At 45.6% G+C, this 18,008-nt stretch overlaps 1 protein-coding gene across 1 annotated transcript in view; it reads right to left on the reverse strand.

The window, feature by feature from the left end:
* The window catches only part of ptprbl (protein tyrosine phosphatase receptor type B, like), a 68,531-nt gene that overhangs the window by 49,938 nt on the left and 585 nt on the right, over window positions 1-18,008 (reverse strand). The window contains exon 2 of the mRNA XM_079603993.1: window positions 3,936-4,337. Within this exon, the coding sequence (XP_079460119.1) occupies window positions 3,936-4,337 (402 nt within the window). The remainder of the gene's footprint in view (window positions 1-3,935; window positions 4,338-18,008) is intronic.

Here is an 18,008-nt window from a genome sequence, read left to right on the forward strand (position 1 = left end):
TTCCTTAATTCAGTTGTCTATAATGGTGCAAAAACAATGTAAACTTGTTTCTGCTTTAGAATCAAAACTACAAAATGTAATTGTGACTTTTTATCTCACAATTCTGACTTTTGTCCTCAGAATTGCGAGTTTATACCTCACAATTATGACTTTATAACACATAATTGGGATATATAAAGTCAGAATTGCATGATATAAAGTCACAATTGTGTGTCATAAAGTCAGAATTGTATGATATAAAGTCACAATTGTGTGTTATATAGTAAGACTTGCATGATATAAAGTCACATTTGAGTGTTATAAAGTCAGAATTGCAAGATATAAAGTCACAATTCTGAGAAATAAAGTAAGAATTGCGAGATGTAAACTCGCAATTGTGGAATAAAAAGTCTCAATTCTTTTTTTTATGTTTTATTCTGTGCTGGAAACAAGCTTCCATAAAATCCAGCAAGTCAGAATCATGGAGAAAAACGCCTCGTTACGACTATAACCTCGGTTCCCTGAAGAGGAAAAGAGACGCTGCATCGATTGACGCTGTGGAATGCTTTGCGTGATGACGTCTTAAAGCACATGTGAAATCAGTCCAATGGTGTGGCAGAATGTCAGAGGCAGGAATTAGGAAACTATAAAGCCTGCCCAAAAAAAACAGCGCTAGCTTCATAAAAGTCTGAAGTAATTCGCTGACTTAAGTCGTAAGAGATATCGCAAGGTGACGCAGCGTCTCAGGGAACCGAGGTTACAGTCGTAATCGAGGCGTTCCCTTTCAAGGGAACTCACACTGTGTTGATTGACGCTGTGGGAATGTCTATACCAACGCCACCATAGCGAGAAGTGTCTGTCCTGTGTGAAATCGAGAAGAGCAGCACTAAGAGAACCTATGACACGAGAGCAACTTGTGATATAATGGCCTTGGAGGCCACCATACTCCTAGTAGAGTGGGGACTCCTCCATAGATGGAGGCTGTCCGACCGACTCATAACCAAGTGAGATAGCCTCGACCACCCACTTACTCATTCTCTGCTTTGATGCTGGGGACCCTTTGTTAGGGGGAGCGAAACACACAAACAACTGTTCAGATTAAGCCACAGGGCAACTCTGTGGGCGTAAGCATCTAGCGCCCTGACTGGGCACAGCAGGTTATTCTTTTCCTGGTCCGAATTTTGAAAAGGAGGAGGTCAGAAGGCCTGCAGCACAATATATATAGCCTAGTCTAGTGTGAAGAAACGCTTTGACCATACCAGGTGCAAATTCCAAGCACGAGGGTGAGACCGACAGTACTTGCAAATCACCTATTATTTGAGAGAAGTGATAGCGAGGAGGAACAAAGCCTTCAAGGTCAGAAACTTGTCTGGAAACTGCTCAATGAGCTCAAAGGGAGCCAGGGAAAGGCCTTAAAGGACAATGGCCAGATCCCATGTCGGCACCCTGGTACGAACTGCAGGCCTCAGCCTCAGAGTACCACGGAGGAAACAAGATACCAAAGGGTCTTTACCCAAAGACATTCCACCCAAAGGAATGTGGTAAGCACCTATGGCCACCACATAGACCTTTAAAGTGGACAGGGATAGACCTGCAGTGTACCGCTCCTGCAGGAACTCCAGCACTACAACTGACGGTCACTACACCATGAAGTGAAAACTTTCCACTTCAGGGCATAAAGTTTCCACATTGAGGGAGCTTTGGAGTGTAGAATGGTCTCAACAACCTTGGTTGAGAGACCAGTACCTATGAGCTGGGCCCCCTCAGAGGCCAAGCCCACTCTGAGCGGAGGCCTGTCAAGGAGAGATACTAAATCAGGAATCCATACTCGGCCCGGCCACCGCGGGGCTATTAGAAGTAGGCGAACTTGATCCATGCGAACTCTCTCCAGAACTCCCGGGAGCAGAGTGATTGGGGGAAAAGCGTTCAAACGTAGCCTCGGCCACGTTTGTACCATAGCATCCAGTTCCAGAGGAGCTGGATGCGTGAGGGAGAACCAGAGTGGACAGTGAAGCGTCTCTCGAGATGCAAACAGATCTACTTGTGCCTGTCAAAGACCCTCCATATCTGCTCCACCACCTCGGGGTGGAGCCTCCATTCCCTGGGCCTCAGTCCCTGTCTCGACAGGTTGTCTGCTCCTATATTCTGGGCCCCAGGGATGTAAGCTGCTCTGAGGGACCACAGGAGGATTTGGTGCACCCCCCTGATGATTTATATAGGCGACCACGATGTATTGTCTGTGTGGACAAGCAAATGATGGACCCTGAGGTCTTTGAGGAAATTCTTTGAGGCAAGAAATACAGCCAACATCTCCAAGCGGTTGATGTGCCATGAGAGCCATAACCAGGGCACGTAAGCATCGGCACGTGACCCTGATCATTCGAAAGGGGTTGTCCCTCTGGGAAAACTCTTTGGCCCTGAGCCACCACTGCAAGGGTCTAATGTACAGTAGGCCAAAAGGTATCACGTTGGACGCTGCTGCCATCCGACCCAACAGTCTCTGAAACTGTTTCACAGTGAGTGACTGGCCTGGCTTGACGGCTGTGGTTGCACTTTCCCTGTCCTCAATCTTTTTGAGGGGGAGCACAAGAAGCAACGCTCTGTTTTTGAGTGGCACGGTGTGAAGAGCTGGATTTAGATGTTTGAAGCTGCTCCCGCTCAGCAGCTCCGGAGACATGTGTGCGGCGTGGGAGGAGTTTCTGGAATGCAGCCGCCTGTTTGGCTGCCTCCTGGAACCTCTCGACAACTGAATTTACAGCGTCGCCAAAGAGGCCAGAAGTTGACAGGGATACATCCATGAGGAAGTTCTTGTTTTATTATATTACTTATATTATATTACCCTTATATTACTTAGATTGAGCCACAGAAGCCTATCAGTGGCCACCTGGGCTGCCATAGAGTGGCCGATGGTTTTAGCTGTCTCCTTGGTGGCCCTGAGAGATAGATCTTTGGTTCGCAAACTACGTCAGGGCCAATACCCCCGCCCTCATCCATATCTCCTAACAATACAGCTTGGTAGGCCTGCAGCAGTGATATAGTGTGAAGGCATGCTTCAGCCTGACCAGCAGCTGATTAAGCTTTTCCCACCAAGGATGATGTTGTTCTTACTGGCTTAGTGGGCGCTTACTGAACACACAGAAGCTAGCACTGCTTTGTTTTGGGCAGGCTTTATAGTTTCCTGGTTCGTGACGTCACCTGCCTCTGACGTTCCGCCACACCGTTGGACTGATTTCACATGTGCTTCAAGACGTCATCACACAAAGCATTCCCACAGCGTCAATCGACGCAGCGCAAGTTCCCTTGAAAGGGAATGACATTTATTGCACATTTTGCAACTTTTGAAAATGAAATATCCAGTGAGTGGCACTAAAAGCACGTTCAGTTTTTTTTTTTAAAGTTCAGAACGTGAATCTAGCAACCTTTTATAACGTGGGTTGTTGTATGTATCGCAGCAGTTCAGAAACAAGTGGCGCTAAAAGATTAATGCTCCATAGCTTTTGAAAATAACTTACCAACCTACACTAAACCTATTCGATAGTGCAAACGTGAGATAAAAATTACATTATATTATTTTACTAGTATAATATAAATTCATCATGATACTGTTAGTAACCTCACTGATTACTGTACTGTATTATACTGTAGGCCTGATCACTGTTCGATCATGCTAAATGCCAAAACTGCCTAGGCACGTGTTAACAGATGAAAGCTTGTTTCAGCCAAAGAATAAAAAATTAAAAAAACATTCTACTTCTTTCTACTTTTTCTCTCAGAATTGCGAGTTTATTTCTCACAATTCTGACTTTATTTCTAGCAATTGCGAGTTTAGATAAACTCAGAATGACAAGATATTAAGTCACAATTGTGAGGAAAAAAGTAACAATTACTTTTTTAATTCCGTGGTACAAGCTTCCATAGACATAAGTGAAGATGTGATGGCAGGAGAGTCAGCTGACCTGTGTTGGGGCAGAGAGACGCGGTCACCCGTCGGCCCTCGGAGTCCACCGTCACCATAGACCAGTTGGAGTACCTCTGCTCGGAGCGCACCACCACCCGCTCACCCTGCTTCTTCAGGAACAGCGGCGTCTCTGCGAGTCCGAAGATCCCTAGGCCGCTGTAGCACGTCCACGCTGGTGCGCTTTGGCAGTCGCTGAGCTTGACCAGGCGAGCGTGGCGCGGGACGCCGGCGCTGGGATCGGCCCACAGGCACTGGAACAGCAGCGTGTGGTTGAGTCTCCTGTCGCCGGTCCAGATCCACTGCTGAGACGGGTCGCTCTCATCACACATCCTCAGCACCACCGCGCTCACATGCGCGCTCAGACACAAGCCTTTATTCGTGTGTGCAATCAGAAAGCCACCTGCCAGGAGAGAAAACGATTGGTCATCTGAGTAAACCGCTAACACTTTGCAATATGGGTGCAGTAATATGCATTAATTCATGCTTAAAGTTTCCCTGTAGTCAAAAATGTTATCCCTTAAAACTCATTTTGATCACCAAAATGACATATTTAAATGTTTTTTCCTTCTTCATGGCTTAAAATAGCTTGAATGTAGCTCGACACCCGTGCCTCATTTAGCTTCTATGAGCCCCGCCTCCACTCACTCAGCTCAGAGATCCACTCGTTGGCGTTCACACGTTGATCTGATTGGTTACAAGGTAGTTTGTGATGTCAGAAACACCAGCGATTTCAAACCGGTGTTGTGTCTCAATTCGCCTACTCATACTACGCCTAATGCCTGGTTCAGATTACACGATTTTAGCCCGATTTTGGCACGATTCGTTTGACGCAGGGTGTCGTGGGGATTCGTAAACGACAACGGGCGTCGGGACGCAAGATTTGATCGTTTCATCTCGTATAGTGTGTCATAGTGGGCGACAACCTACGTCGCGTCTGCGATGCTTCACGACATCACGACAAAAAGACTAGCATGTTTGATTTTTTTTCGGTCCTCCACGACGAGAGTGAGTGAGTGAGCGAGCGAGACAGAGTGTGTGCTAGTGAGTGTGTGTGCTAGGGTGACCACCTGGCTATATTGCTCTGTTGCAGGTCAGACCTGATTTCGCGGGACACGAGGGAGATAACTTACTATTATTATAGGTGAATAAATATTGATTTTATATTAACGTTAGATGTCTTTGCTAGCTTTATAAAAATGTTAGTCTATGACGGCGCTGACGTCACTAATAGCCTAATATAAAACTCATTTTAACAGCACGGGTCTATTCAATCTAAATAATTAAGTGAAAATAATAATCCAATCGCTAAAAAGCACATTTCCAAATAAACACAAATTCCATTAGGAAAGACTACAGATTAAATGCGTTCTTACCGGATTCAGTAGCCTATTTTTGTGTCTTTTCCATGCGTGATGGTGAAACTTCGGTGGCTATCCAGATAGCAGACCGATGTCGATTCAACGTTGATTTTTAGTTGTAAAGGTTAGTATCAATCATCAATCAAATTTCAACGTTGAATCAACTTCAGAACGTTATTACACCGAAAATAAAACATCGATTCAACATTGAAATGCGGTTGAATGGCGTGTCTGACGTTGATTCAACGTTAATTCGATGAGCAAAACGATGTTGTTTCAATGTCACGAGAAACGTCGTTTCCACATTGATTCAATGTCAGTTTGCTATACACAGCAATCTCCTTTTTTAGGGTCACCTGTAACTGGTTTTAACCATGTATATATTTTTTTCTCCCATTCCTTACGAACAAAGACGCTTTTTCTTCTCGGGAGCTCCGGATAGATCCATTTTTCTATTGCAGATTTTTTTTTTTTTCTCAGTGTTTGTTTTCCCGAATCCCCGCTCTGGCTAGAACCAATAATAACGGCTGCGCACGTTCAGTGTTTTCTTATTAACTTTTTTTTTGTATAATTGTAATTTAAAAGGACGATTAAATAAAATGATGCAGACAAAATTAAAATGTGGGACACTGCTTATGACTTGCGGGACAAAGCTTCAAACTTCGGGACTGTCCCTCACCCCAGTGTGTGTGTGTGTGTGTGTATGTGTGAGAGTGAGTGCGTGTGTATATGACATAGTATATGTGCGAGTGAATGTCTGCGACGGCACGCGATGACTGGTCAGAAAGCAACGTGTAGTCTGACATGTTTCTTGCCCACGACAAGATTTTAGGATTCAAAATCGTGTAATCTGACACAGTGACTATCGTAACCGACAAAAAAATCGTGTAATCTGAACCAGGCATAAAATGATGTTCTCTTTTGGTGAAGAAAAGTAGATACTTTTGAGTGTGTAGCAGAAGAGTAGCAAGCTTTGGGACAAACGATCACGTCATACAGTAGCCTCTTTAATGGTTGCTCTGTCAAATAATCATCTTGTCACAGTTAAAATCCTCCACATTTCATTTATTTTCATTCCCTATACCATATCGGAGAGGAATGCAGAAGCTCGTTAACCTGCAGTCTCTCCTCATATTACTAATGATGACTTTAAAAGTTAATGGCCAAACGGATCTTTATAAAAGTCCACATTGTTATTGCAGATTAATTTTAACATTCATTTTAAGCTTTTAATTTTAAGCAGCAACACACACAGCTAACAGATCACGACTAGTGTTAGCCTCAACACACACAGCTAACAGATCACGACTAGTGTTAGCAGCAACACACACAGCTAACAGATCACGACTAGTGTTAGCCTCAACACACACAGCTAACAGATCACGACTAGTGTTAGCAGCAACACACACAGCTAACAGATCACGACTAGTGTTAGCCTCAACACACACAGATAACAGATCACGACTAGTGTTAGCAGCAACACACACAGCTAACAGATCACGACTAGTGTTAGCAGCAACACACACAGCTAACAGATCACGACTAGCGTTAGCCTCAACACACACAGCTAACAGATCACGACTAGTGTTAGCCTCAACACACACAGCTAACAGATCACGACTAGCGTTAGCCTCAACACACACAGCTAACAGATCACGACTAGTGTTAGCCTCAACACACACAGCTAACAGATCACGACTAGCGTTAGCCTCAACACACACCGCTAACAGATCACGACTAGTGTTAGCCTCAACACACACAGCTAACAGATCACGACTAGTGTTAGCAGCAACACACACAGCTAACAGATCACGACTAGTGTTAGCCTCAACACACACAGCTAACAGATCACGACTAGCGTTAGCCTCAACACACACAGCTAACAGATCACGACTAGTGTTAGCCTCAACACACACAGATAACAGATCACGACTAGTGTTAGCAGCAACACACACAGATAACAGATCACGACTAGTGTTAGCCGCAACACACACAGCTAACAGATCACGACTAGCGTTAGCCTCAACACACACAGATAACAGATCACGACTAGTGTTAGCAGCAACACACACAGATAACAGATCACGACTAGTGTTAGCCGCAACACACACAGATAACAGATCACGACTAGTGTTAGCCTCAACACACACAGATAACAGATCACGACTAGTGTTAGCAGCAACACACACAGCTAACAGATCACGACTAGTGTTAGCAGCAACACACACAGCTAACAGATCAAGACTAGCGTTAGCCTCAACACACACAGCTAACAGATCACGACTAGTGTTAGCAGCAACACACACAGCTAACAGATCACGACTAGTGTTAGCAGCAACACACACAGCTAACAGATCACGACTAGCGTTAGCCGCAACACACACAGATAACAGATCACGACTAGTGTTAGCCTCAACACACACAGCTAACAGATCACGACTAGTGTTAGCAGCAACACACACAGCTAACAGATCACGACTAGTGTTAGCAGCAACACACACAGCTAACAGATCACGACTAGTGTTAGCCTCAACACACACAGCTAACAGATCACGACTAGTGTTAGCCGCAACACACAGAGCTAACAGATCACGACTAGTGTTAGCAGCAACACACACAGCTAACAGATCACGACTAGCGTTAGCCTCAACACACACAGCTAACAGATCACGACTAGTGTTAGCAGCAACACACACAGCTAACAGATCACGACTAGTGTTAGCCGCAACACACACAGCTAACAGATCACGACTAGTGTTAGCAGCAACACACACAGCTAACAGATCACGACTAGCGTTAGCCTCAACACACACAGCTAACAGATCACGACTAGTGTTAGCAGCAACACACACAGCTAACAGATCACGACTAGTGTTAGCCGCAACACACACAGCTAACAGATCACGACTAGTGTTAGCAGCAACACACACAGCTAACAGATCACGACTAGTGTTAGCAGCAACACACACAGCTAACAGATCACGACTAGAGTTAGCAGCAACACACACAGCTAACAGATCACGACTAGCGTTAGCCTCAACACACACAGCTAACAGATCACGACTAGTGTTAGCAGCAACACACACAGATAACAGATCACGACTAGTGTTAGCCTCAACACACACAGATAACAGATCACGACTAGTGTTAGCCTCAACACACACAGATAACAGATCACGACTAGTGTTAGCAGCAACACACACAGCTAACAGATCACGACTAGTGTTAGCAGCAACACACACAGCTAACAGATCACGACTAGTGTTAGCCGCAACACACACAGATAACAGATCACGACTAGTGTTAGCAGCAACACACACAGCTAACAGATCAAGACTAGCGTTAGCCTCAACACACACAGCTAACAGATCACGACTAGCGTTAGCAGCAACACACACAGCTAACAGATCACGACTAGTGTTAGCAGCAACACACACAGCTAACAGATCACGACTAGCGTTAGCCGCAACACACACAGCTAACAGATCACGACTAGTGTTAGCCGCAACACACACAGATAACAGATCATGACTAGTGTTAGCCTCAACACACACAGCTAACAGATCACGACTAGTGTTAGCCGCAACACACACAGCTAACAGATCACGACTAGTGTTAGCCGCAACACACACAGCTAACAGATCACGACTAGCGTTAGCAGCAACACACACAGCTAACAGATCACGACTAGTGTTAGCAGCAACACACACAGCTAACAGATCACGACTAGCGTTAGCCGCAACACACACAGCTAACAGATCACGACTAGTGTTAGCCGCAACACACACAGATAACAGATCATGACTAGTGTTAGCCTCAACACACACAGCTAACAGATCACGACTAGTGTTAGCCTCAACACACACAGCTAACAGATCACGACTAGTGTTAGCCGCAACACACACAGCTAACAGATCACGACTAGTGTTAGCCGCAACACACACAGCTAACAGATCACGACTAGCGTTAGCCTCAACACACACAGATAACAGATCACGACTAGTGTTAGCAGCAACACACACAGCTAACAGATCACGACTAGCGTTAGCCTCAACACACACAGCTAACAGATCACGACTAGTGTTAGCAGCAACACACACAGCTAACAGATCACGACTAGTGTTAGCAGCAACACACACAGCTAACAGATCACGACTAGTGTAAGCCGCAACACACACAGCTAACAGATCACGACTAGTGTTAGCCTCAACACACACAGCTAACAGATCACGACTAGTGTTAGCCTCAACACACACAGCTAACAGATCACGACTAGTGTTAGCAGCAACACACACAGCTAACAGATCACGACTAGTGTTAGCAGCAACACACACAGCTAACAGATCACGACTAGTGTTAGCAGTAACACACACAGCTAACAGATCACGACTAGTGTTAGCCTCAACACACACAGCTAACAGATCACGACTAGTGTTAGCCTCAACACACACAGCTAACAGATCACGACTAGTGTTAGCAGCAACACACACAGCTAACAGATCACGACTAGTGTTAGCCGCAACACACACAGCTAACAGATCACGACTAGTGTTAGCCTCAACACACACAGCTAACAGATCACGACTAGTGTTAGCCTCAACACACACAGCTAACAGATCACGACTAGTGTTAGCAGCAACACACACAGCTAACAGATCACGACTAGTGTTAGCAGCAACACACACAGCTAACAGATCACGACTAGTGTTAGCCGCAACACACACAGCTAACAGATCACGACTAGTGTTAGCAGCAACACACACAGCTAACAGATCACGACTAGTGTTAGCAGCAACACACACAGCTAACAGATCACGACTAGTGTTAGCCTCAACACACACAGCTAACAGATCACGACTAGTGTTAGCCTCAACACACACAGCTAACAGATCACGACTAGTGTTAGCAGCAACACACACAGCTAACAGATCACGACTAGTGTTAGCAGCAACACACACAGCTAACAGATCACGACTAGTGTTAGCCGCAACACACACAGCTAACAGATCACGACTAGTGTTAGCAGCAACACACACAGCTAACAGATCACGACTAGTGTTAGCAGCAACACACACAGCTAACAGATCACGACTAGTGTTAGCCGCAACACACACAGATAACAGATCACGACTAGTGTTAGCCTCAACACACACAGCTAACAGATCACGACTAGTGTTAGCCTCAACACACACAGCTAACAGATCACGACTAGTGTTAGCAGCAACACACACAGCTAACAGATCACGACTAGTGTTAGCAGCAACACACACAGCTAACATATCACGACTAGTGTTAGCCTCAACACACACACAGCTAACAGATCACGACTAGTGTTAGCCGCAACACACACAGCTAACAGATCACGACTAGTGTTAGCAGCAACACACACAGCTAACAGATCACGACTAGTGTTAGCAGCAACACACACAGCTAACAGATCACGACTAGTGTTAGCAGCAACACACACAGATAACAGATCACGACTAGTGTTAGCAGCAACACACACAGCTAACAGATCACGACTAGTGTTAGCAGCAACACACACAGCTAACAGATCACGACTAGTGTTAGCCGCAACACACACAGCTAACAGATCACGACTAGTGTTAGCAGCAACACACACAGCTAACAGATCACGACTAGTGTTAGCCGCAACACACACAGCTAACAGATCACGACTAGTGTTAGCAGCAACACACACAGCTAACAGATCACGACTAGTGTTAGCAGCAACACACACAGCTAACAGATCACGACTAGTGTTAGCAGCAACACACACAGCTAACAGATCACGACTAGTGTTAGCCGCAACACACACAGCTAACAGATCACGACTAGTGTTAGCAGCAACACACACAGCTAACAGATCACGACTAGTGTTAGCCTCAACACACACAGCTAACAGATCACGACTAGTGTTAGCAGCAACACACACAGCTAACAGATCACGACTAGTGTTAGCAGCAACACACACAGCTAACAGATCACGACTAGCGTTAGCCTCAACACACACAGATAACAGATCACGACTAGTGTTAGCCTCAACACACACAGCTAACAGATCACGACTAGTGTTAGCCTCAACACACACAGCTAACAGATCACGACTAGCGTTAGCCTCAACACACACAGATAACAGATCACGACTAGTGTTAGCCGCAACACACACAGCTAACAGATCACGACTAGTGTTAGCCTCAACACACACAGCTAACAGATCACGACTAGTGTTAGCCTCAACACACACAGCTAACAGATCACGACTAGTGTTAGCAGCAACACACACAGCTAACAGATCACGACTAGTGTTAGCAGCAACACACACAGCTAACAGATCACGACTAGTGTTAGCCGCAACACACACAGCTAACAGATCACGACTAGTGTTAGCAGCAACACACACAGCTAACAGATCACGACTAGTGTTAGCAGCAACACACACAGCTAACAGATCACGACTAGTGTTAGCCTCAACACACACAGCTAACAGATCACGACTAGTGTTAGCCTCAACACACACAGCTAACAGATCACGACTAGTGTTAGCAGCAACACACACAGCTAACAGATCACGACTAGTGTTAGCAGCAACACACACAGCTAACAGATCACGACTAGTGTTAGCCGCAACACACACAGCTAACAGATCACGACTAGTGTTAGCAGCAACACACACAGCTAACAGATCACGACTAGTGTTAGCAGCAACACACACAGCTAACAGATCACGACTAGTGTTAGCCGCAACACACACAGATAACAGATCACGACTAGTGTTAGCCTCAACACACACAGCTAACAGATCACGACTAGTGTTAGCCTCAACACACACAGCTAACAGATCACGACTAGTGTTAGCAGCAACACACACAGCTAACAGATCACGACTAGTGTTAGCAGCAACACACACAGCTAACATATCACGACTAGTGTTAGCCTCAACACACACACAGCTAACAGATCACGACTAGTGTTAGCCGCAACACACACAGCTAACAGATCACGACTAGTGTTAGCAGCAACACACACAGCTAACAGATCACGACTAGTGTTAGCAGCAACACACACAGCTAACAGATCACGACTAGTGTTAGCAGCAACACACACAGATAACAGATCACGACTAGTGTTAGCAGCAACACACACAGCTAACAGATCACGACTAGTGTTAGCCTCAACACACACAGCTAACAGATCACGACTAGTGTTAGCAGCAACACACACAGCTAACAGATCACGACTAGTGTTAGCCGCAACACACACAGCTAACAGATCACGACTAGTGTTAGCAGCAACACACACAGCTAACAGATCACGACTAGTGTTAGCCGCAACACACACAGCTAACAGATCACGACTAGTGTTAGCAGCAACACACACAGCTAACAGATCACGACTAGTGTTAGCAGCAACACACACAGCTAACAGATCACGACTAGTGTTAGCAGCAACACACACAGCTAACAGATCACGACTAGTGTTAGCCGCAACACACACAGCTAACAGATCACGACTAGTGTTAGCAGCAACACACACAGCTAACAGATCACGACTAGTGTTAGCCTCAACACACACAGCTAACAGATCACGACTAGTGTTAGCAGCAACACACACAGCTAACAGATCACGACTAGTGTTAGCAGCAACACACACAGCTAACAGATCACGACTAGTGTTAGCAGCAACACACACAGCTAACAGATCACGACTAGTGTTAGCCGCAACACACACAGCTAACAGATCACGACTAGTGTTAGCAGCAACACACACAGATAACAGATCACGACTAGTGTTAGCCTCAACACACACAGCTAACAGATCACGACTAGTGTTAGCAGCAACACACACAGCTAACAGATCACGACTAGTGTTAGCAGCAACACACACAGCTAACAGATCACGACTAGCGTTAGCCTCAACACACACAGCTAACAGATCACGACTAGTGTTAGCCGCAACACACACAGCTAACAGATCACGACTAGTGTTAGCAGCAACACACACAGCTAACAGATCACGACTAGTGTTAGCAGCAACACACACAGCTAACAGATCACGACTAGTGTTAGCCTCAACACACACAGCTAACAGATCACGACTAGTGTTAGCCGCAACACACACAGCTAACAGATCACGACTAGTGTTAGCAGCAACACACACAGCTAACAGATCACGACTAGTGTTAGCCGCAACACACACAGATAACAGATCACGACTAGTGTTAGCCTCAACACACACAGCTAACAGATCACGACTAGTGTTAGCAGCAACACACACAGCTAACAGATCACGACTAGTGTTAGCCGCAACACACACAGCTAACAGATCACGACTAGTGTTAGCAGCAACACACACAGCTAACAGATCACGACTAGCGTTAGCCGCAACACACACAGCTAACAGATCACGACTAGTGTTAGCCGCAACACACACAGATAACAGATCACGACTAGTGTTAGCAGCAACACACACAGCTAACAGATCACGACTAGTGTTAGCCGCAACACACACAGCTAACAGATCACGACTAGCGTTAGCCGCAACACACACAGCTAACAGATCACGACTAGTGTTAGCCGCAACACACACAGATAACAGATCACGACTAGTGTTAGCCGCAACACACACAGATAACAGATCACGACTAGTGTTAGCCGCAACACACACAGATAACAGATCACGACTAGTGTTAGCAGCAACACACACAGATAACAGATCACGACTAGTGTTAGCCTCAACACACACAGCTAACAGATCACGACTAGTGTTAGCCGCAACACACACAGCTAACAGATCACGACTAGTGTTAGCAGCAACACACACAGATAACAGATCACGACTAGTGTTAGCAGCAACACACACAGCTAACAGATCACGACTAGCGTTAGCCTCAACACACACAGATAACAGATCACGACTAGTGTTAGCCTCAACACACACAGCTAACAGATCACGACTAGTGTTAGCCTCAACACACACAGCTAACAGATCACGACTAGCGTTAGCCTCAACACACACAGATAACAGATCACGACTAGTGTTAGCCGCAACACACACAGCTAACAGATCACGACTAGTGTTAGCCTCAACACACACAGCTAACAGATCACGACTAGTGTTAGCCGCAACACACACAGATAACAGATCACGACTAGTGTTAGCAGCAACACACACAGATAACAGATCACGACTAGTGTTAGCCTCAACACACACAGCTAACAGATCACGACTAGTGTTAGCCGCAACACACACAGCTAACAGATCACGACTAGTGTTAGCCTCAACACACACAGCTAACAGATCACGACTAGTGTTAGCCGCAACACACACAGCTAACAGATCACGACTAGTGTTAGCAGCAACACACACAGATAACAGATCACGACTAGTGTTAGCAGCAACACACACAGCTAACAGATCACGACTAGCGTTAGCCTCAACACACACAGCTAACAGATCACGACTAGTGTTAGCCGCAACACACACAGCTAACAGATCACGACTAGTGTTAGCCGCAACACACATAGATAACAGATCACGACTAGTGTTAGCAGCAACACACACAGCTAACAGATCACGACTAGCGTTAGCCTCAACACACACAGCTAACAGATCACGACTAGTGTTAGCCGCAACACACACAGATAACAGATCACGACTAGTGTTAGCAGCAACACACACAGCTAACAGATCACGACTAGCGTTAGCCTCAACACACACAGCTAACAGATCACGACTAGTGTTAGCCGCAACACACACAGCTAATAGATCACGACTAGTGTTAGCCTCAACACACACAGCTAACAGATCACGACTAGTGTTAGCCGCAACACACACAGATAACAGATCACGACTAGTGTTAGCAGCAACACACACAGCTAACAGATCACGACTAGCGTTAGCCTCAACACACACAGCTAACAGATCACGACTAGTGTTAGCCGCAACACACACAGCTAACAGATCACGACTAGTGTTAGCCTCAACACACTCAGCTAACAGATCACGACTAGTGTTAGCAGCAACACACACAGCTAACAGATCACGACTAGTGTTAGCCTCAACACACACAGATAACAGATCACGACTAGTGTTAGCCGCAACACACACAGCTAACAGATCACGACTAGTGTTAGCCTCAACACACACAGATAACAGATCACGACTAGTGTTAGCCGCAACACACACAGATAACAGATCACGACTAGTGTTAGCAGCAACACACACAGCTAACAGATCACGACTAGCGTTAGCCGCAACACACACAGCTAACAGATCACGACTAGTGTTAGCCGCAACACACACAGCTAACAGATCACGACTAGTGTTAGCAGCAACACACACAGATAACAGATCACGACTAGTGTTAGCAGCAACACACACAGCTAACAGATCACGACTAGTGTTAGCAGCAACACACACAGCTAACAGATCACGACTAGTGTTAGCCTCAACACACACAGATAACAGATCACGACTAGTGTTAGCAGCAACACACACAGCTAACAGATCACGACTAGTGTTAGCAGCAACACACACAGCTAACAGATCACGACTAGTGTTAGCCTCAACACACACAGATAACAGATCACGACTAGTGTTAGCCGCAACACACACAGATAACAGATCACGACTAGTGTTAGCAGCAACACACACAGCTAACAGATCACGACTAGCGTTAGCCGCAACACACACAGCTAACAGATCACGACTAGTGTTAGCCGCAACACACACAGATAACAGATCACGACTAGTGTTAGCAGCAACACACACAGCTAACAGATCACGACTAGTGTTAGCCTCAACACACACAGATAACAGATCACGACTAGTGTTAGCCGCAACACACACAGCTAACAGATCACGACTAGTGTTAGCCTCAACACACACAGCTAACAGATCACGACTAGCGTTAGCCTCAACACACACAGCTAACAGATCACGACTAGTGTTAGCAGCAACACACACAGCTAACAGATCACGACTAGCGTTAGCCGCAACACACACAGATAACAGATCACGACTAGTGTTAGCAGCAACACACACAGCTAACAGATCACGACTAGTGTTAGCAGCAACACACACAGATAACAGATCACGACTAGTGTTAGCAGCAACACACACAGCTAACAGATCACGACTAGTGTTAGCAGCAACACACACAGATAACAGATCACGACTAGTGTTAGCCTCAACACACACAGCTAACAGATCACGACTAGTGTTAGCCTCAACACACACAGATAACAGATCACGACTAGTGTTAGCCTCAACACACACAGCTAACAGATCACGACTAGTGTTAGCCTCAACACACACAGCTAACAGATCACGACTAGTGTTAGCAGCAACACACACAGCTAACAGATCACGACTAGTGTTAGCAGCAACACACACAGCTAACAGATCACGACTAGTGTTAGCCTCAACACACACAGCTAACAGATCACGACTAGTGTTAGCCGCAACACACACAGCTAACAGATCACGACTAGTGTTAGCAGCAACACACACAGCTAACAGATCACGACTAGCGTTAGCCTCAACACACACAGATAACAGATCACGACTAGTGTTAGCCTCAACACACACAGCTAACAGATCACGACTAGCGTTAGCCTCAACACACACAGCTAACAGATCACGACTAGTGTTAGCAGCAACACACACAGATAACAGATCACGACTAGTGTTAGCAGCAACACACACAGATAACAGATCACGACTAGTGTTAGCAGCAACACACACAGATAACAGATCACGACTAGCGTTAGCCTCAACACACACAGCTAACAGATCACGACTAGTGTTAGCAGCAACACACACAGCTAACAGATCACGACTAGTGTTAGCCGCAACACACACAGCTAACAGATCACGACTAGTGTTAGCAGCAACACACACAGATAACAGATCACGACTAGCGTTAGCAGCAACACACACAGATAACAGATCACGACTAGCGTTAGCCTCAACACACACAGCTAACAGATCACGACTAGTGTTAGCAGCAACACACACAGATAACAGATCACGACTAGTGTTAGCAGCAACACACACAGATAACAGATCACGACTAGCGTTAGCCTCAACACACACAGCTAACAGATCACGACTAGTGTTAGCAGCAACACACACAGATAACAGATCACGACTAGTGTTAGCCTCAACACACACAGCTAACAGATCACGACTAGTGTTAGCCTCAACACACACAGATAACAGATCACGACTAGCGTTAGCCTCAACACACACAGCTAACAGATCACGACTAGTGTTAGCAGCAACACACACAGATAACAGATCACGACTAGCGTTAGCCTCAACACACACAGCTAACAGATCACGACTAGTGTTAGCAGCAACACACACAGCTAACAGATCACGACTAGTGTTAGCAGCAACACACACAGCTAACAGATCACGACTAGTGTTAGCAGCAACACACACAGCTAACAGATCACGACTAGTGTTAGCAGCAACACACACAGATAACAGATCACGACTAGCGTTAGCCTCAACACACACAGCTAACAGATCACGACTAGTGTTAGCCTCAACACACACGCAACACATTTTCTTTTTGAAAATTGAGGGATTTATTGTGTTGAGATTGGCAAGATTATGTATAATATAATATAATAGCACCATTAATAAAAAATAGTAACACTTTACAGTAAGGTATCATTACTTAACATTAGTTAACTACTTTA

Source organism: Phoxinus phoxinus, assembly GCF_949152265.1.
Source record: "Phoxinus phoxinus genome assembly, chromosome: 25".
Classification (NCBI taxonomy): Eukaryota; Metazoa; Chordata; class Actinopteri; order Cypriniformes; family Leuciscidae; genus Phoxinus; species Phoxinus phoxinus.